This window comes from Malaclemys terrapin, chromosome 1 (assembly GCF_027887155.1).
Source record: "Malaclemys terrapin pileata isolate rMalTer1 chromosome 1, rMalTer1.hap1, whole genome shotgun sequence".
Classification (NCBI taxonomy): domain Eukaryota; kingdom Metazoa; phylum Chordata; order Testudines; family Emydidae; genus Malaclemys; species Malaclemys terrapin.
The window spans coordinates 87,881,503-87,902,039 of NC_071505.1; the positions used below are offsets into that span (position 1 = coordinate 87,881,503).

The window sequence follows — 20,537 nt, forward strand, 5'->3', positions numbered from 1 at the left end:
TAAAGCCACCCATCAGGCTCTTCTCCAGGGATTTAGTTCTAACTCAAATGTCCGGATGACATCCCCAACGCTCAGAAAGGTCCAAAGTCCCTGCAGATACACACTGCAGCCACCGCCCCTGTTAGCAGAGAATGTCACATCCTCGGTGTGTTGTCCTGACTTATCTTCTCTGTGTCCTTGCTGGGAGCTGGGGCATCAGGGGAAGTGGCTAACACAGGGGAATTCTTTTTGCTCCCAAGCGAGGATGCGGAAGATAACCTCAGCTACTGGGGACCTTAGCCAGCCTCCGGGGGCACTATGAGTGTTACGTGATTTATGCCTGTAAAATGTGTTGAGGAGAAGAAGCCCTAAATTAGGTGCTAATGTATTATTATTAATAATTGCTCCTTGAGCAACTGGGCAGCAAACACGCACTCCCAGGGCAGCTAAAAAGCACCCTGGACAAAGAAGATGCACCTCTTCCAGTCCCACTATGACTCAGACCACTGAGAAAATAAAGCTCCTGGGCCAACTCCTCCACTGGTGTAAATGAGCCTAATTCCATGGGCTTCAATAGCACTACACTGATTGACACCAGCTGAGGATCTGGCCCCCAATGCCAGGGGCTGAAGTTGAAGCCTTCCAATAGCAATACTGGGGGCAAACAACTGAACTAGGTTTGGGATGGAGCCTGATAAATGATGGAACTACATGATAGGGTTGCCTCCAATAGCAGGGGACTGGACTTGAAGACCCAGGAAGTCTCTTCTGGTCCTATGGCCCTCTGAAATATTCTGGCATCAGCAGGACATTCACCCAAGAAGCAAGGTGGAGAGCGGACCTTGTCTTTGAAATGAATCAAGTATCTTCCATCCAGGCCACTACTAAGTGCACTTTCTCTTAAGTCAGGTCGCTGGAATGGGGTGTGTTCATGAGACCACTTAAAACAAGAATGACTCCATCCCACCCATCCCCACAAAGTCTCTGTGCTTCCCCATGAGTCTGGCCATCAGTTGATGCAACCAAGCAACTGGAGAATGAGCCTGACCTCCCTCTGTAACATGTATATATACGTATCCTTGAATCTAGTCACTGGAAGGGAGAGGGACTGTAAATCAGAAATCCCAGGGCAAAGACAACTGTAAGCCCTCCGTACCTCCATCTTCTTTCCTTTGAGCTAAGCTGCTGGGAGGGGAAGTCGATGTGGCTACAAGACTCCATGGAGGGAAAGACTCTGCACTGCCTCCCACTACCAGGCATGCTTTTCTATCTGGCTGAATGCTAGGAGAGCTGGGTGATGTGCAAGTAGATAAGAGAAAAAAGAGTAGCGAAGTAAAAAAGAGAAGACTCACCCTATAGCGAAACTAGGACTGCTTAATTAAGAGAGACTATTTTTACACCGTGCCAGTTTCTCTTCGGGCTGGATCTTTTCTTCTTTGGCTTGAAGCCATCACAACAGCCATGATCAGTGCTAGTTGACATTTTTCTGGATACTTTTTTTTTTCTTCAATTAAAAGAAAGAAATAGCCTTTTCTGACACCCACATTTTTCATGTAACGTTGTTGATGTTACAACCAACTGTAGGGCAGGGGTAGTCAATTATTTTTTGTCAAGGTCCAAATTTCTTGGTCAAGATATAGTCAAGGTTCAGACTCCAGAAAAAAAATTATAATAAATAGATAGATTTTGGAGTCCGTTCAAAAGTGTCTGGCAATGCGGATTTGGCTCACAGTCCACCTATTGACTCTTTAAGCAAAACTTTTATTAAAATGATTATTGAAATGATTTGTTTACTGAAAACTACATTTCCCATAAATTAAACATTTTGATAACACTTAAATAATATCGTGAGAGTCGTCCTGACAAAATGGGTCCATTTTGAGCCAAGCAAAATGAAAACACCTTCCAAATGTCAAGTAATTCCAAAGGGATAAAGATCAGCTTTGTAAAGAAAATCAAGTTCTTAATCTATTTATTTTTGTGGAACTAGGTATTATGTTTGTTGAAGTGCACTGCACTGACAGAAGCCCTGGGTACACACACCGGGTCTATTTTGGGTATGCTTATAATATTGTATGAGTCCCACTATGGTTTGTCATATCAATGGGCCACGCAGTGTTTCTTTATGATAGGTGGGTTACAGAACTGAAAATGCTGGAAAAGTATTTTGCTTATTTTTAGAGTAGTTTGGAACACACTGTCAATATCCACAGTGCTTTGCCAGAGTGTGGGTATCACAATGCTATAATGCTCAAATTCACTACTGGTTAGTGCAGTATAAACACCTAGATAGATCAGAGCCATTTCCCTTTAGGAAGAAGTGAGAAGAAACACATTCTTCTCCCCGCTACACCTTGCTGCTTTAAAATAAGTTTTTTTTTTTCTGAATTCTGCCTGTTTGTAGTGACATTCAGACTTCACCCCCACAATTTTTATTTTTAGACTTTTCCCTCCAGGGCCAGTGAGACATACGCAGAGCAAACCCCTCTCAAACATCACTTGCCTCAGCGCCAGGAACAGGAGAAAATCCTGGATGTGAAAAAACTGCAGATTTGTCTCTCTCTCCAGTTTTTGTTGCATTTTGAAAATTCTAGACTTTCATTAAAAAAACTGCAATAAACATCCCAAGTTTTTTCTCTCTTTCTGTTGCCAAGATAGCGCCATCAAAATGTAAACAGATGGGCTGCTGCCCTGTGTTATTAACCCAGCTTGGGAGAAAACTGCCTCCAGCCAAACACTTGGGAAAGGATAGTTTTGTAGTTAAGGTGCTACACTTACCTGCAGACCTGGGTTCAATTTCTGGATTTGCTACAGGCTTCCTGTGTGACTTTGGGCAAGTCACTTAATCTCTGTGTCTTAGTTCCCCACCTATAAAAGGAGGGTAATGGCCCTTTCTCTGTGTATAAGTCTTTTAGGGTAGGGGCCATCTCTCACTCTGTGGATCTATCACAGTGCTGCCCCATGCTCAGCTGGTACCTCTAGCATGCTGCTATAAGGCAAATAACAAGCAACACTGGCAAAGACCTGCCCCTCCTCCACTCCATTCACTTCAAGGGGAGGTAGAATAGCTCCCTTCTGCAGCTGAGCCTACCACAATAAGGTGTGATCTTCAAAATGTAACTGGGACTGCACAAATGCTACATTATTCAGGGCAAGCAGTTTATGTTTTGTTTTTCTTCTAAATTAAAAAAAAGATAAAAGCTCTTTGTGCAGTGTTAAGGTTGCATGGTTAAAATTTACAAAAAGGCAAGGCAAGAGTTAATGGAACATTAACTCCCGCACATTGCACAACCGACCCCTGGAGTGGGGCTGCCAATTGGCCTGGAGTCTCCAGGAATTAAAGATTAATCTTGAATTAAAGATTATGTCATGTGATGAAACCTCCAGGAATACGTCCAACCAAAACTGGCAACCCTAACGAGGGCTTGCTTCTCCACTGCCTTGTGCAGTCACTTACACCCAGGCAACACTAGTGTAAACTTGCTATCACACTGATTTGGATTATACTCACTTTGCACAGATGTAAAATCACTACTCAAAGGCATAAAGTAGGGGAAAATCAGGCCTTTGCTTTGACTATGGCTTTAACAACCTAAAATAATGAACATAAGCAAAAGAAACAGGGTGCGTACTACATATATGCCACATGGCCAAGTAATATTGCTCTAGCCTAGGAGCCTTCATTTGTATGTTTCTCGTGACTTTAAATTCTAACTCTGCAACCTTAATGTTGCATTAACCTAGTTTTTTCCCTTACATTTAATTATACCTTGGTTAAATAACATTAGTTTGGGAAAGGGATTTTAACTGTCTCTTAAATGTTGATCCAAGATCTTTCCTTACTGAGCTTGGTCATAAAGAGGATTTAGAAACTCTTCAATCTTTGATTAAAGAGCTTGGGTTAGTAGAGATCTGACTGTAGGAAAACAACCCCCATCAGGAATCATAACATTCAAAAACCAGTAGAACACTTCAATCTCTCTGGTCACTCAATAACAGACCTCACAGTGGCAATTCTTCAACAAAAAAACTGCAAAAACAGACTCCAATGTGAAGCTGCAGAACTGGAATTAATTTGCAAACTGGATACTATCAGATTAGGCCTGAATAAAGACTGGGAGTGGTTGGGTCATTACAAAACCTAAACTTAATTTCCCCAATACTAATTTCTCCCTACTGTTACTCACACCTTTTCATTACCACTACAAACAGTTCTTTTTCTTTCCTGCTGATAAAAGCTCACCTTAACTGATCACTCTCCTTATAGTGTGTATGGTAACACCCATTGTTTCATGTTCTCTGTGTATATATATTTCTTCCTACTGTATTTTCCACTACACGCATCCGAAGAAGTGGGCTGTAGCCCATGAAAGCTTATGCTCAAATAAATTTGTTAGTCTCTAAGGTGCCACAAGTACTCCTGTTCTTTTTGCGGATACAGACTAACACGGCTGCTACTCTGAAACATCTCACACCTTTTTGTCAACTGTCTGTAATGGGCCACTCTGTTACTACTTCAAAAGTTCTTTTTCCTCCCTTGGTATCCTGCTGTTAATTGATTTATCTTGTTAGACTGACTTAACACTTGGTAAAGCAATCCCCATCCTTTCATGTATTTATACATGCTCCTGTATTTTTTATTTCATACATCTGATGAAGTGGGTTCTAGCCCACGAAAGCTTATGCCCAAATAAATTTGTTAGTCTCTAAGGTGCCACAAGGACTCCTTGTTTTTTTTTGCTGATACAGACTAACACAGCTACCGCTGAAATCCCAGAATTGTCATGTTGCATGCTACCCTCCATCTTAATACACTGTCTTGGGTAACATTTTTTTGCTTACTTGTTGCCTTATAATTTTCTTTAGAGTTTTAGATGCAGTTTGGTTTTGGTCCTCTCTCCTCTTTTACTAATTACAGGATTTAATTATGCTGACTCTGTTTCCTCAAGATTGGAAAAGGTGATCTAGCTATCTCCTTACATCGAGGATGTTTCTATTACTTGCTCATGCTCAAATAAGGGAATGTATTCACATGAATACAAGGGATATTACAAGTCCTGGAATGGAACACAAAGCTTTTCAAAAGCTAGTTAGGGGACAACCAGTTGTTTGTTTGTTTTTTGTTTCCGCAATAGGTATTAAAAAAGAAACACGAAATGGAGAGATTTCCAAAAGGTACAAACGGCGTCAGTTAGGCACAAACAGCCATTCAATTTTTTCTAGAAATTGGGTGTCTAACTCCTATTTGTGTCTTTGAAAATCTCCCAAGCTTCTAGTTCCCAAGCACACTGTCTTCGAAATCAAACCGTATTTACAGATTGATCTCCTAAAAGATCCGAGCACTAGGAAACAAGAATTTGGCCTGACCAATACCCATTCTGTGCCATGTATTTTACTTAGAGCTAAGCAGAAAGATTATGAATGGGCTGACAAAAATAGTAAGCTGCTGGCTTGAATACTCAGGAGCGATGGAGTAGATAGATTCCTACTGCTCCATCTATCATTGTCGAGGATGGTACTATTACCAGTGATCCCACTCCAATAAATCAGGTTTGGGAACAATTTTATAGTAGGCATCATACATCTATGGCTACTTACAGCCCAGTTAGAAGTGATGTGTTTTTTAGATAAATGAACTCAAAATACTTAGTGAAGAGCAAGCAGTTGCACTTGATAACCCTATTACAAAAGGGGAATTAATAGCTAGTCAGGTGCCAGTCTAGGAACACCCAAGGCAGCCTTGCAAAACTATCATGAAAATTTGCCACTTCCAACCATAAAATCTACTCTCCTGCCCTTTATCACAACGACTGATGAGAATGAAAAAAAAACCCGAATGATATGTTGTTCACCCATCCAAAACCACCTGTCCCCTCAATGGGAGTAGAATGTTGTAAGACACCCCAGAGTTAAATGGTCTATCTATCGGATTAGCTCTCTTATATTCACCATTCTCTTATTAACTCAATATTAGATATATCTATGTGTTGTCAAAACAGGTCTTTCCTTCATACATCAGCAAATCTCTGATTCTTGCAAACTTAGGGCCAGAGCCTAGAAACACACACAAGTAGGAAAACTCATGAGTTAAGTTACTGGTATATGTGTTAGAGAGCCAAGGTGGATGAGGAAATATCTTTTATTGGACCAACTTCTGGTGGTGAGAGAGACAAGCTTTCAAGCTTATGCAGCTAACTGGCTTGAAAAGAGACAGCTCGAAACCTTGTCTCTCTCACCACCAGAAGTTGGTCCGATAAAAGATATTACCTCACCCACCTTGGCTCTCTGGGACCAACATGGCTATAACAACACTGCATGCAATGATGTATGTGTTTTCAGGATTAGAAAAATTAGTTACCTGTTTGCTCAAGCCACTGTGGTCAGGCCTGAGTGACTGGTCCTGTAGGTGCTTCCTATCTATATTATGTTTTTGAATGTGGCCCTTCATATTTTGTCTCTATTACATTACACTGCAAGCTGTTGTCCCAATACACGAGAATCAATCTGCTCAGCCTTCTGGCTGGTCAACCACACAGAACGAGAGATTCGGCTAAAATATCTGCAGATTCCTTTCTCTCTAGTAATCAAGAAAAAGTATTTGCTTCTGCAGAGTGAGATTTTGTTGGTGATGCTGAAGAGAATAAATGTTGGAAATATTTTTTAATTAGACCAAATTGCTTCATGCAGCTCCTTCACATTTCATAGGGAGATCGTTTCAGGTTTCTAAATGTTTTTGGCTGCACAGCAAGATCCATGAAGCAATAAAGTTAGCTTCCAATTAATTCTTTGCAGTTGAGTCTGGGAGAGAGAGCTGAGAACTGTAACACCTGAAGTACACAAAAGGAGAGATAAACAATAAAAAAAATGTTGTCATTCAAACATGAGGCACTAGATGAAATTAACAAAGTAAATCCAAATGGGGCTGGTTTTGTATCATCCAATAGAAACAATCTTCTTTTACATTTATTTTCAGTTAACATTTTTAAATGCATACTCAGTTTTTAACAATATCACTCAGTTTTGAAGATCAGAGGCGCATAAAATGTCATTTTCAGTGTTCATGTGAAGCACAGATAAGGGCACCTCACAGGCACAAAAGAGGTTACATGAAATTTTTTGATGCGATTTAATTGTATTATTCTCCTACAAGGAATGTGTTTGAAAGGTACAGAGAACATAAAAGAAAAGAGGGAGGATTGTGCATTTTTTAAGTCAATTAAGGAGTTGATCAGTGTATGCAATGAAGTGGGTTTTGTGGCTCTAATCCTGTAAATAAAAGCAGTATGTAATTTTATTCAGGTGAGTAGCCCCATATAATTCAATGGCAATACTCACATAAGTAAAGTTACACAGGAGTTTAAGAGTTTATGGGGCGTATGATATAAGATGTTATCATAGAATCATATCAACCTTCATTATCCACACATACACTTAGATAATTGAGGCCAAACAGTTCTTTATTTAGAAAGGGATCAGTGGCTAAGTATAAGTACTGTGACATGATCTGTATCCCAAACACACACACAGGCCAAGATTTTCAACCTAAAATCAGGCTCTTCAATCAGTGACAAAGTTTTTCAAAAGGGCTGAACAATCAAAAGCTCCCACTGCCCTCTCAGATCCTTTGATCAAGTCAGGAAATTCCAAGTTGCAATTTAAAAAGTCATGATTTTTTAAATGTTGCAAAGAATGGAAAAACAGAATTTAGATACTTTGCTTGTGAAGGAAGGTGCTATTCAATTGGAGTAATCTCACTGAAATCAATGGGATTACTCATGGGATAATGTTCTGTTTAGTTTGCATAAAGGCATAAAAATCTAACCCCTAGGAAGTCTATGGGAGGCAAAGCCTGTGACTTCATAACTCTCAGCCTTTAGTCACAACCTCATTTCACTGCTTGATGTTGGGAAGGTGCTTATACATTTTGTGAACTCCTCAGTCTTCTACAGTGTGTTGCTCCAATCTGGAGCGTGATCACATCAGGTTTATTATTACCTGCTACACATTCTAGAATTCATCAACTGTGGGTTCACATCACTGTAGCACACCTGTCGCCTCAAGCCAGAGAGGACAGTTCTTACACTGCATGCAATTCATATGCAAGAATCCCAAAATAAACCCTAGAATTTAGAAACAAGATGAACCCAACTCCTCCATTCCCCATGTGGTTAGATAAAAATAACCGTGTGCATAGAGACGTTCCTTTTGTTGTGGAGAACCTTTTAAAGGTAGCACCTGCTCTTTAACAGTTCTTCATATTCATTCCTACCTATTGTTTTACTGTCTTAAAAGCAAAACCTCAACTTTACAAATATCTATTTGTCTACCTATTTCTTTTTGGCCCATCTCCCCTTCAGGAATTATGCTCCAATGTCTTACTCTAGCCAACGGTTACTTTATTTCTAGATTTTCCTGTCTTCTGCAACAATAAAATACCCACCTATTCTTTTTCCTAAACCAGCCAACTGTTCTGACTGTAAAGGGCCTGATCAACTTTCACTGAAGTCCAAAGCTCTTATTTAACTTCAGTGGAAGAAAGATCAGGACATTAAACTTCCCCTCCCCCTGAAAAACTTTCATCTCAAGAGGATCACCTTAACATAAAACATCTTGACTGGCCAGAGCCCGACTTCCATCTGAACAGCTTCTCCTCTGGCTTCAGGATGAAGCTGTTTCTTTTAGTAAGCACCCTTGGGCATTCATGCACAGAGACGTTGTAAGAATATTGCTCTTAGTTTGAGTTAGCTGAAATTATAGACACACCTGTGTAAGTGTAGTATGTGTGTCCGTCCACCTGTCTGATACTATCTGACATCTGTTTGGCAGGACTATTGACAGCTAAAGTGTTGGTTTGTTATGTACCGGTTAAAGAAATTACAGTGTTCATGGAACTAGTTACACCCTTACACACATGAATGCCAAGATTTGCAAAAGTGTCTACATAAAATTAGACACCCAAATCCATATTTTCAAGAAAGCTGAGCCAAGAATCTCATGCTCACTTCGGTGGGAGCTGTTGTGTGCACAGCTCTTCTGAAAGTCAGACACCTAAATAAGAGGTACCAACTGTTGAGACTCTTTACCCCTCTGTATACATTTAGGCCAATACAGATTTCATTGTCATGTCCAATTGTGACCCCTTCATAGGCTAGTTTCAGAGAAAACATATTATAAACACTTAATAGACACAAAGAAAGAGTCACAAGATTATATCATACATTATCCAGTGATTAATGGCAACAGGTCAGTAGCTTACACTGAAGAGTTCCATCTCCTAGTCAGGAAGCTGTACAAATAATCTTGGCTCTTCCTCTCGAGCAGGTTTGTGAATCAGATTGTTGGCATGCTGTTCCCTTGTGCACTGCTAGGAAATGGAGATGACGCTATCTTCACCGCACAGCGCCTCAGCTGCAGCAATCTAGTCCCTTTATACTCTTTCAGAAAGGACCAGATAAAGCATCAGTGTAACATGGAATTAAGCTATCGTAACACCCCATCAGAGTGGAAAAGCCACTTGTTATAAAGACTTTAGTTGACAATAGGCATCTCTCTCCAGTTTCAGAGGAACATAACAGGCTGCCAGTGAATGCAAGCAACACCCAGCTGTTAGCGAGTGTGATTTTGCAAACTCCTTGGTGCAACTGGCTCATTTCCCCACCTGAGAATAAGGGAGTCTAGGAAACAGGAAGAGCACTAGTACCTGAGAGAGTCAGATCCTAAAGCCAGGGGATCCAGGGAGGAGATAAGCCTGGGCAGAAGGCTTTGCTGGGGAGGGTTCACGTATTATTTTTAATTATATTTTTGTTAATAACTGAGACCCCGGGAAGGTCTTTTTTGACTCTGCGAGCCTGTGGTTTTGTTTGGAACAGGGCAAGGACTCCACCTACATACAAGCTGGAGAAGACATCAACCTCAGCCTACACCTTTGCAAGCCAGTGGCTCACTCCTTCACAAACCAGACTTCGTTGCGTCGCCAGTACGGTTTCATGGGGGGGTCGTAGCCATTACACAAGTAGAAGTCCTTGCGGTAGGCTGCCTCGCTCCCCAGGGCAGAGCGCAGCTTGGCGGCATAATTCACATAATCCTCTTCCTTGGCATAACCACCAAACTGCCTGCAAAGGAGCCAAACATGGAGACACTGAGTGAGACAACCCTGAAATATGGTGACAAAAGGGGAAAGAGGGAACAAGATGCTAAAAATACATAGTGATGTAGATCTGTGCTGTGGCTTTTCCCTGAGCTATCCGGTCTGAATCTAGTGCAGGCAAAAAGTGTTGGCTTGAGAGACCCCGAGACTAGACAGCTTTAGTCATCCACAGATATATAAAGCATGGGCATCACCTGTATTAGCCCTCCACGTCCTGCCCTACATCTCAACCCCAAGCTGAAGGGACAGCTTCTTGTAGTGAAGGGATAGGTCTCTCCAAGCCCATTCAATTCTTGGCCTTTGTGCTGAGCCTGTCAACACAGATGTTAATTGTGGGGTGAACACTTGCCTGCTGGAACCTGAACTATGAGAGGAAGCCAAACTCTAGCTAGTTCAAGTAAAAGAGGGATAAAAAACAACAAAGGGCTGCTACTGATTCCTGCAGGAACAACCAACAGCATGCAGCTCATCTTTGTTGACAATGCATCCTGTCCCCATGGAGGCAACTAAACACAAAAGCTGGATTGTGGCAGCATTCAGACACACCGCAGGAGCCTGCAGACTGCAAAGGGAAAGGCCAGGCCAGATAGAAACATCTCACCAAGGGGGAATGGATTTGAATCCAGCATAAGTGTGTATAGCAACCAAACAAAATACCCAATGGCTGTTCAATCCTGAATGACAATTGATGGTTTGATTCTAGTTTCTAGAGGACACGTGTCCACATTACCACGTGGCACTAACTGACCCCTGAGTTAGACAGCTGGTGGGCCGTGACCACTATTTATCTGTCTGTTCCTAACTCTCTCATTGTTACTGGCATACCCTCTTACGGTCTATGGCCAACAACTGTATCATCAATAATTTCAACAGAAATCTGCTGAGGGACCTCCAGACTGATATGAGAGACAGAGGAGTATTCTGCTCATTGAAAACTAACAACCACAAAGGAAACGTTAGAGGAGAAAACCCGAATGTATTTATTTTTACATCATATTTTATTCCTTTGTGCCTATTTCCAGCCCCTTCCTCCCTAAAAGAGTGGCAGCCGGATCACAGCAGCTGAACAAAACAGTGGTTTTCCTTGGCACAACAGTGACCAGGGCCGGCTCCAGGCACCAGCTAAGGAAGCAGGTGCTTGGGGCGGCCAATACAAAGGGGCAGTATGTCCGGGTCTTCGGCGGGAATTCGGTGGCGTGTCCCTCAGTCCCTCTCTTCCTCTCTGAGCTGTCGCCGAAGGACCGCTGAAGAGGAAGGGAGGGAGTGAAGGACCCATCGCCAAACTGCTGCTGAAGAATGGAGAGGCTCGATTGAGCTGCCGGCAATCGGTGCTTTTTTTTTTTTTTTGCCGCTTCGGGCGGCAGAAAACCTGGAGCTGGCCCTGACAGTGACACCCCAGTGGCCAGTTAGACTGACAGAGTGTTATTTCCTAGGGAGTTCACAACCCAGTTTCTTAGCTGAAAGTGGCAGTTGGAATTTATTCAGGTTCTCTCTCTTCAGTTTGCAGGAGCTGCCTTACAGGAAGTAACGAGGAACCTATTCTCAAAACATTTGCTTTTGTTAGCAACAGGTTTAGGACCCTGGCACAACTGAGGTAGTGCCTGAAAGTTGTTCTTATCTGAAAGCAATTTACTGACTTAGGTTAAATAAGTTGCTGATCTCAGTCCAGTTCCTAATAGGCAGGTATTCACTCCTCCCATATTCACACAAATTATCACCACTATTGCACTAATATGCCACTTTAAGAGCATAAGAGTAGCCAGACTGGATCAGACCAGTGACCCATCTAGCCCGGTATCCTGTTTCCAACAGTGTCAGTACACAGCTTCAGGTCGGGTGTACAGAACAGGGCAATTTGGGAGAAATCCACCCCCCCAGCTTCCTCTCCTGGCTTTTGGCAGTCAGAAGTATAGGGTTGCCCTGAGCATGGAGTTTATAGACTCAGACTTTAAGGTAAGACGGGACCATCGTGATCTCTAGTCTTGCATCCCTGACCTTCTTGGCTAATAGGTTAATCAGTGGCTATCCTCCAAGTACTGATTTAATTCTTTTTTGAACCCAGTTACGCTTTTGGCCATTACGACATCCCCTGGCAATAAGTTCCACAGGTTAATTGTGCATCACGTGAAAAAGTACTTCCTCTTGTTTGTATTGAGCCTGCTGCTGCCCATTAAGTTCATCTGGTGGCTTCTGGTTTTTGTATTGTGGGCAAGGGCAAATAACTTTGCTATTCACTTTTTCCACACCATTCATGATTTTATAGACCTCTATCATGCTCTCCCTAATCATCTCTTTGCTAAGCTGAACATCCCCACTCTTTTTAGTCTCTCCTTGTATGGAAACTATTCCATACCCTTGATCATCTTTATTGCCTTTCTCTACATCTTTTCCAGTGCCACAATATCCTCTTTGAGATGGGGCAACCAGAACTGCACATAGTATTCAAGGTGTGGGCTCACCATGGATTTAGTGGCATCGTGATATTTTCTGTCTAATTTTCTATCCCTTTTCTAATAGTTCCTAACATTGTTAGCCTTTTTGACTGATGATGCGCATTGAACTAAAGTTTTCACTATCCATGACGACTCCAAAATCTCTTTCTTGAGTAGTAACAGCTAATTTAGACCCCATTATATATGTGTAGTTGGAATTATTTTTTCTAATGTACGTTACTTTGCACTCATCTATGTTGCATTTCATCTGCCATTCTGTGGCCCTGTCACTTAGTTTTGTGAAATCGCTTTGTAACTTTTCATAGTCAACTTTGGACTTAACTATCTTGATTGATTTCGTATCACCTCCAAACTTTGTCACTTGACTGTTCACTCCCTTTGTTGTCAGTCTCATCCCCCCTTCAATGGTGTGAAAAAGAAATCTGCACTGCTAGTGTCCACGTTATGTACAGAGACCACTCTCATCTCCAGGATTGCAAGCTGCCGTCTTTCACAGACACTACATTTGCTTCCAAAGTTAAAAGAATTCTGTTTCCTTTGTGCTGAAACATGAACAACATTAAGGGGGAAGCATTTTTGTTCAGTGGAGTAGGCTCCCTCAATCTTCCACTATTTGCACACACATCTATAACCAGTGATGAGTCAGCTGGCAAACATAACTGTATTCTTTAGAGCACCCTGTCCTTTAGGGCATCCAAACCGCAACACTTTCCAGCTGCCTGGGAATACTGAGATCTGCCCCTTACGTGGAGTAAATGGTCATTCCTTCTCGCTCTTCAATCTGAATGCTCTCATCACCAGGACGGGGAGGGTTGTCCTGATATTGGCTTGGAATCCGCAGTGAGACTTTCACTTTCTGCTGTAAGGAGCCGTCCTCATCAGGAAAGGCAGTGATGGAAACTGGCGCAGTCATGCCCATCCCAACCGCTAAGACAGATACAGACAGAGGTATTACAAGCGGAGTCCAGGCCCTTGAGAAACTAAGCATTAGGGGACAGATTTTCAGAGGTGCTGAACATTCACAACTCGGAGTGAAATCAATGGGAGGTGCCAGGGCTCAACACCTCTGAAAATCAAACCTTAGCACACAGGAGTTTCAATAAAGAGACAGACCAACGATCGATCTGGGCCAGGATCCTGTGTCCTTCAGTAGCCAGTGCCAGATGCTTTATGGATAGTTTAATCAGTGTAGGCCCTGAAGCATAAGGCCTCAGCTGGGGCAGAACAAAACACTCCCTGCGGGAGCCAATGACTCAGAACTCTGAGCTGTTCTAGCTCCAGCCAGGACTGTGTGTGATCCCACCCCAACATGGTAAGCTATTAATTTGTTGTTCTTGGAAGGTATATCCAGCAAGTTATGACTATAACTCGCACTGGAGATGATTGTTTTTCCTTCTCTCCAGGCTGTCACCGGTTGTGAAACTTCAATCACTCAAAGAGAAGTAGCAGAATAACAACAACGATCTAGCTGTCATATAGCGCTTTTCCTCAGTAGATCTCCAAAGTCAGGGTCATTATCCCCATTCTACAGACAGGGACGCTGGGGCACAGAGAGGTCACAGAGAAGTGACTTACCCAAGGTCATGCAGCAGGCCGGTGGCCAAGCTAGGGCTAGAACCCAGCTCTCCTGAGTCCCAGTCCAGGGCTCTGTCCTGAAAGTGCTCTCTTACCTATTCATACACTTAGGTGCAGTACTTCTCATCTCAGTGCTATGGATTATGGCTAGAGGTACCTTCCCTCATCACCACATTTACTGACTAACTGTGCTGCTGCAATTGCTGTTCTTTCCAGAACTGCAACCTGCTCCCTCTTCCATTCATTCCCCCTCTTCCTGCCACGTGCTACTGGAGTCTGGATACCTGCCTTCCTCAGACATCTGGGAAAGATGCAAAAGCAGTTGTAGGTGACTTATAATTACGCTGTGACCGTCCCCCCACACCCTTGTTGTGGGATATTATTGAAGCACCTTGCTTAGTAAGATGAGAATTGGAAATTCATGTAAGTACTTATGTAAAGCAAGTTTATTATTTACTACTCTTTATTATTAATTAGACTAGCCTGCGCAATTACACTAGCTAAGATAAAAGCTACAAAGGTAATCTCTGCCATCACCACATAAAAGGGTGGGTCCCCTGCACATACAGCGAGTTAAGACACAAAAACCACACACCATATGCATACATGTTGGGAGTTCCCCTAAGAAGCCACTTAGAATGTCCTTTAGAAAATACAACTACAAATCCTTCTCAGAGGCAGACAAGATGAAACTAGCAGTTGAACAAAGGAGGTCTGCAAAGTTTCTGACCCTTATCATTGGTTCCTCCCACGTATTTCAGAAGCTTCAGCACCGCTTCCTTGGAGGCCTCATCAAATTGTTTCCCAGCTACCTCCACTGTAGCAAATTTCCCACCTTCACATGTCCTTTCTTCATAGGTTACTTCTTCCTGGAAAAAGAACACAGGCAGATAACACATCCACCTGAGAGATTCAATGCTCCTCATGCCAAGGAAATTGCCTCCCTGGGGGAAATTAGATCCTAGGAACATACACTGCCCCCCTACCTCTCTCCACATAACCCTCCCATGTAAAGACCAATTTCAATGTTAAGTGGAGAGACTGACCATGGAGCTGTCAGTCTCTCTCCTGAGTGGAAGCACTTCCTGCCTCTCCCCTGATGGCCTACGTTAGCAGCATGCAACAAACAGCTCTGATGTCATCATACCTTTGCAGCAGAACAGATCTCAATATGGGGTTAACCACCGTTTGTGGTACCAATGATGACCGGGGCAGAGGGAAAAAAATGGGAGATAAAACAGGACAACTGTAACCTAGACTTGAAAGGCCTGGGTGAACTAAACACTCTAGGTCACCTTGCTCCCTTTGGAGCTGCCCTGCAGGTGAAGGCTCCCCTATCTACCCTGCATCCCTGGGAAGCACCATCATCATAGAAAAATGCAGATCAAACCAGTTACACACAGCAGCAAGCCCTAGCAGATCACATCAGAGTTCTTTTGAAACAAGGAGCAAGTTGGATTCTGAACGAGGAAAGACCTGAGCAGACCAGTTACTTTCACGTTACTATCCACTGAGGACTCAACGCCCTGCTGATTCTCTGGTGTGCATAGATAGTAAGGGAGGAGTGGTAGAACTTGATAGGCACAGTGTGTGTATGCATGAGTGCACGCATGTGTTTTGGGGGTGGGGAGAACAGGTAAAACCAGAACATTCTCTCTCTGCATGGACAGAATTCACACCAATGGATATCGGCCAGAAAGAGGGCCACAATGCAAGGCCATAGTTTCTCAGCGTTTGCTGCATTAGCTCAATTTTCTGAAGCCCTCTGTTTGACAAGAGTGCTGTGTGCACCCCGTGCGGAGATAAGGCAGGCAGACAGGCCACCGCGCCCAAAACACTGGATGCAGGCGCTGTCTGCAACTTGGCCAGTTGTGCAATGGCAGTGACATAATTCCTTTAAAACGGAAGGAGAAATAAGTCACCGCCTGGAAGTCTGTGCAGGGTGATTGGTGCTCAGGCTGCATACCCAGGGGGAAAGGCCCCGTATTGACACCAACAAGCGGGAGTTCTGGAGGCGTGAGCAAACGTCGGGTTAAAGGAAAGGATCCCGACTCATTGCACACAGCTTCGTTATGTGTGTGTCAGCCCCTGGGAACTGGATGGTTAGGGGAAGGAGGGGCACACGTTTCCCTTCTAGGCAGTTTACACGGGGGCGGCAGAGGCGCCGGGGGAGAGGAGAGAGGGCGCATCTCCGTGTAACACCCCGCCGCCAAACTCCGGGGCAGATCTCGGGGAGAGAGGGGGGTAGTTCCTCCCTAGCTCGCTGCCCTCCAGCTCCCGGGCAGCCCGCTCCTACCTTCTCCCCTCTGCTCAGCACCTGGCAGGGCCACCCCTCCACCGACCCGAACAGGGAGTTCCTGATCATCCCAAACATGCTGCCGGTGCTGTCCCCTCCGCGCCGCAGCTGCAGCTACTCCTGCCCCCCGGGAGGCCCCGCCCCGGCAGCAGTCACTTGCCTCCCCCTCCTTTGCCGGTGTGGGTGGGGACTGGGGAGGCTGGTGCGCGCGGGGCGGGGGGCACCTGACGAATCAGAGCAGAGGTGCCCTTCAGGGGCGGGTTGTCGCCCCCAGCTCCCACCCTTGGGCTTCCGCGGGGGCGACCCTCAGAGGGGAGCGGGCTGATCATGGGCACGTGCACACGTGTGCAGAGATGCTTGACCCACGTGCCTTGGATTTTTGGCACACCCTTTGGCACTGAAAAGGACATACCCGGACATTTAGGCACGCGCATGCGGCTTCTGAGCCTAGGGTCTCTGTCTCCTGCACTTTCAGCCAGTGTGTGCCCGCCATCCGGAGGCACATCATCCTTCTCCCATCACCACCTCGGTGGCGTAGTCTGGTGGCTAACTTGTAGGACAGGCAATCAGAAGAGCTATTGCTAGCTCTGCCACAGACTTTCCATTGTGGCCTCGGGCAAGTCACTTAAGCCCAGATCCTTCAAGGTGTTTAGGTGCCTAACTCTTATTGACGTCAATGACAGGTGCTTACACATCTTTGAAGATCTGGGCCGTCAACTCTCTGTACCACCTTCCCCCGTATCAGTAGCACTGGACTACAGGGTAATATCTGCTCCACAATTATTTCTGTTTGTGTTTTGAGATCCTCAGGGGCTCGATGTATGTAAAGGAGTGGCTTGTACAAGGATGCAAATAGTTGAGCTATAGATTTTATTAATAAATTATAGGAAGGATTATAATGAGTGGAATCAGAGTTTGGAACTGGGAAAAACTGATGCCTCTGAGGATGAAGCAATGGAACAAATTGAGAAACTCTGGCATAATAAAGCACAAGATCAGATGGTATTCGTCCAGGGATGTGGAGGAGGATCTGAAGAAAATAGCAGGTGAAATACCGGAAATACTGACAAATTACAGGATATGTAATATACAGTATATGCTGAAGAAAGGTAAGTGTTCTTAAGGCTGGAAAATCATGAAGACAATGCTCATTTTAGAATGAAAGAAGCCAAGGGGATGCTGGGAATTACAGTTTCTTTTTTTCAAGTTAATAAATATTAGCTAAAGCCCTATAATTTATTTGGGTTTTTCAAAATCTTTCAATAATGCAATAGATTTTTAAAGGTGCGCATGGAAGTCAGGGTGGTTAAACACTGGAATAAACTGCCTAGGGAGGTTGTGGAATCTCCATCTCTGGAGATATTTAAGAGTAGGTTAGATAAATGTCTATCAGGGATGGTCTAGACAGTATTTGGTCCTGCCATGAGGGCAGGGGACTGGACTCGATGACCTCTCGAGGTTCCTTCCAGTCCTAGAATCTATGAATCTATGAAGTTAGGTGCCCATCTCCCAATGACATTAAGGGCATTTGAGTGCCTAACAATCTTAACTCCTTTCAAAATGCCAGACTGTCTGTCTAGATACTTATATGGTCCCCCTCATCTTGTTATCTGAGTGTCTCATGGTCATTAATGAAATGTATCCTCCCAACACACTTGTAAAGAAGTATAGCCCATTTTACAGGTGGGGAACTGAGGCACAGTATAGATTAAATGATTTACCTGAGATCACTTAGAAACTTAGGGTGGACATGGAATCCACAGAAGGGACTTAGGAACTGTGACACTGAGCATCACAACACCTAACTTAGATGCCTAGTAACTAGGGCTGTCAAGCGATTAAAAAAATTAATCGTGATTAATCACACGGTTAACCAATAATAGAATACCATTTACTTAAATGTTTTTGGATATTTTCTACATTTTCAAATGTATTGATTTCAATTACAACACAGAATACAAAGCATACAGTGATCACTTTATATTTATTTTTGATTACAAATATTTGCACTGTAAAAAACAAAAGAAATAGTATATTTCAATTCACCTAATATAAGTACTGTAGTACAATCTCTTTATAATGAAAGTTGAATTTACAAATGTAGAATTATGTACAAAAAATAACTGCATTCAGAAATAAAACAACATAAAACGTTAAAAACTACAAGTCCATTCAGTCCTACTTCAGCCAATTGATCAGACAAACAAGTTTGGTTAAAATTTGCAGGAGATAATGCTGCCCACATCTTGTTTACGTCACCTGAAAGTGAGAGATGCACTAAAGATTCACATGTCCCTTCATGCTTCAACCACCATTCCAGAATACATGCGACCATGCTGATGACGGGTTCTGCTCGATAACGATCCAAAGCAGAGCGGACAGATGTATGTTCATTTTCATCATCTGAGTCAGATGCCACCAGCAGATGGTTGATTTGTTTTTTCTGTGGTTCGGGTTATGTAGTTTCTGTATCAGAGTATTGCTCTTTTAGGACATCTGAAAGCATCCTCCACACCTCATCCCTCTCAAATTTTGGAAGGCACTTCAGATTCTTAAACCTTGAGTCGAATACTATATCTATCCTTAGAAATCTCACATTGGTACCTTCTTTGAGTTTTGTCAGATCTGCTGTGAAAGTGTGCTTAAAACAAGCATGTGCTGGGTCATCATCTGAGATTGTTATAACATAAAATATATGGCAGAATGCGGGTAAAACAGAATTGAAGACATACAATTCTCCCCCAAGGAGTTCAGTCACAAATTTAATTAACGCTTTATTTTTTCAGTGAGCATCATCAGCATGGAAGCATGTCCTCTGGAGTGGTGGCCAAAGCATGAAGGGGCATATGAATGTTTAGCATATCTGGCACGTAAATACCTTGCAATGCCAGCTACAAAAGTGTCATGGGAACGCTTGTTCTCACTTTCAAGTGACATTGTAAATAAGAATCAGTCAGCAGTATCTCCCATAAATGTAAACAAACTTGTTTGTCTTAGCAATTGACTGAACAAGAAGTAGGACTGAGTAGACTCCTACGCTCTAAAGTTTTACGTTGTTTTGTTTTTGAGTGCAGCTATGTAACAAAAAAAAATCTACATTTGTAAGTTAAACTTACAATAATAAAGAGATTGCACTACGTACATATATGAGGTGAATTGAAAAATACTGTTTCTTTTGTTTATCATTTTTCCAGTGCAAATATTTGTAATAAAAATAATAATATAAAGTGAGCACTGTACACTTTGTATTCTGTGTTGTAATAGAAATCAATATATTTGAAAATGTAGAAAAATATCCAAAAATATTTAATAAATTTCAATTGGTATTCTATTGTTTAACTGTGTGATTAATCGCGATTAATTTTTTTAATTGAAGTAACATTTTTTGAGTTAATCACATAAGTTACCTGCGATTAATCAACAGCCCTACTAGAAACTCATAGGAGCAAGACTATAATCAACAAAGCCAGAGCTAGACACTTAGGCTTCTATACACTGAATAGGGAGAGAGGTGCCTTAGAAGGCTATCCACAACGCCAGCACCTAAGCTATCCAATGGGAGACGCCAATGAGAGGAGTGTATGCTAAGCCCCACCCCCTCACAGAATTAGGGCCTAAATCCATGCTGCAGGGAGGCATCTAGTGATTCATAAACCAGGGGAAGATGGCTGCTCAGCTGCCTAAGTCATGGGTGGAGCCTGATCTGATAGGCACACTCAGAGGCTGTTTACCAGACTGGGCCCCTCAAGTGAGTTCACACAAAACAGCTGAGATGCCCAATTTTCCTTATAACCCAGTGGTTAGGGCACTCATCCAGGATATGGGAGATCACTGGTTCAGGTCTCCCCTTTGCCTGATGAGAAGGGATTTGAACAGGGAACTTCTATCTCTTGGGGAATTGCCCCGGCAGTTAGGCTATAAAGTCATTCTAACTCTTTCTCTGGACCAATCAATATTTAATTAAAGTGGAACAATTTAAACAGGAGGGATTGAGGGAAACTCACATCAGACTTTTCTTGGACAGCAGGAGTGAAAGAAACTGTCAATAATGACAAAGTCATAGCTGTACGTGATTTTAGTTCATTCA

General features: G+C 43.0%; 1 protein-coding gene across 3 annotated transcripts; it reads right to left on the minus strand.

The window, feature by feature from the left end:
* Positions 1–6,624: 6,624 nt before the first annotated feature.
* HEBP1 (heme binding protein 1) lies at positions 6,625–16,587 on the minus strand. Of its 3 annotated transcripts, none has more exons than XR_008445080.1 (4): positions 14,885–15,140; positions 13,326–13,506; positions 9,236–10,091; positions 6,625–6,806 (listed from the first exon to the last, which is right to left on the minus strand). XR_008445080.1 is itself a non-coding variant. In XM_054029825.1 (4 exons), exons 1-4 carry the CDS (start codon positions 16,526–16,528, stop codon positions 9,920–9,922), a joined length of 570 nt encoding a protein of 189 aa, XP_053885800.1. In that variant the 5' UTR covers positions 16,529–16,587; the 3' UTR covers positions 7,419–9,919. The 3 variants fall into 3 exon arrangements, 2 of the variants coding, with proteins under 2 accessions (XP_053885800.1, XP_053885784.1); XM_054029825.1 differs by lacking the exon at positions 6,625–6,806 and adding an exon at positions 16,451–16,587 and having other exon boundaries at positions 7,419–10,091; positions 14,885–15,023; XM_054029809.1 differs by lacking the exon at positions 6,625–6,806 and having other exon boundaries at positions 7,419–10,091.
* Positions 16,588–20,537: the final 3,950 nt, after the last annotated feature.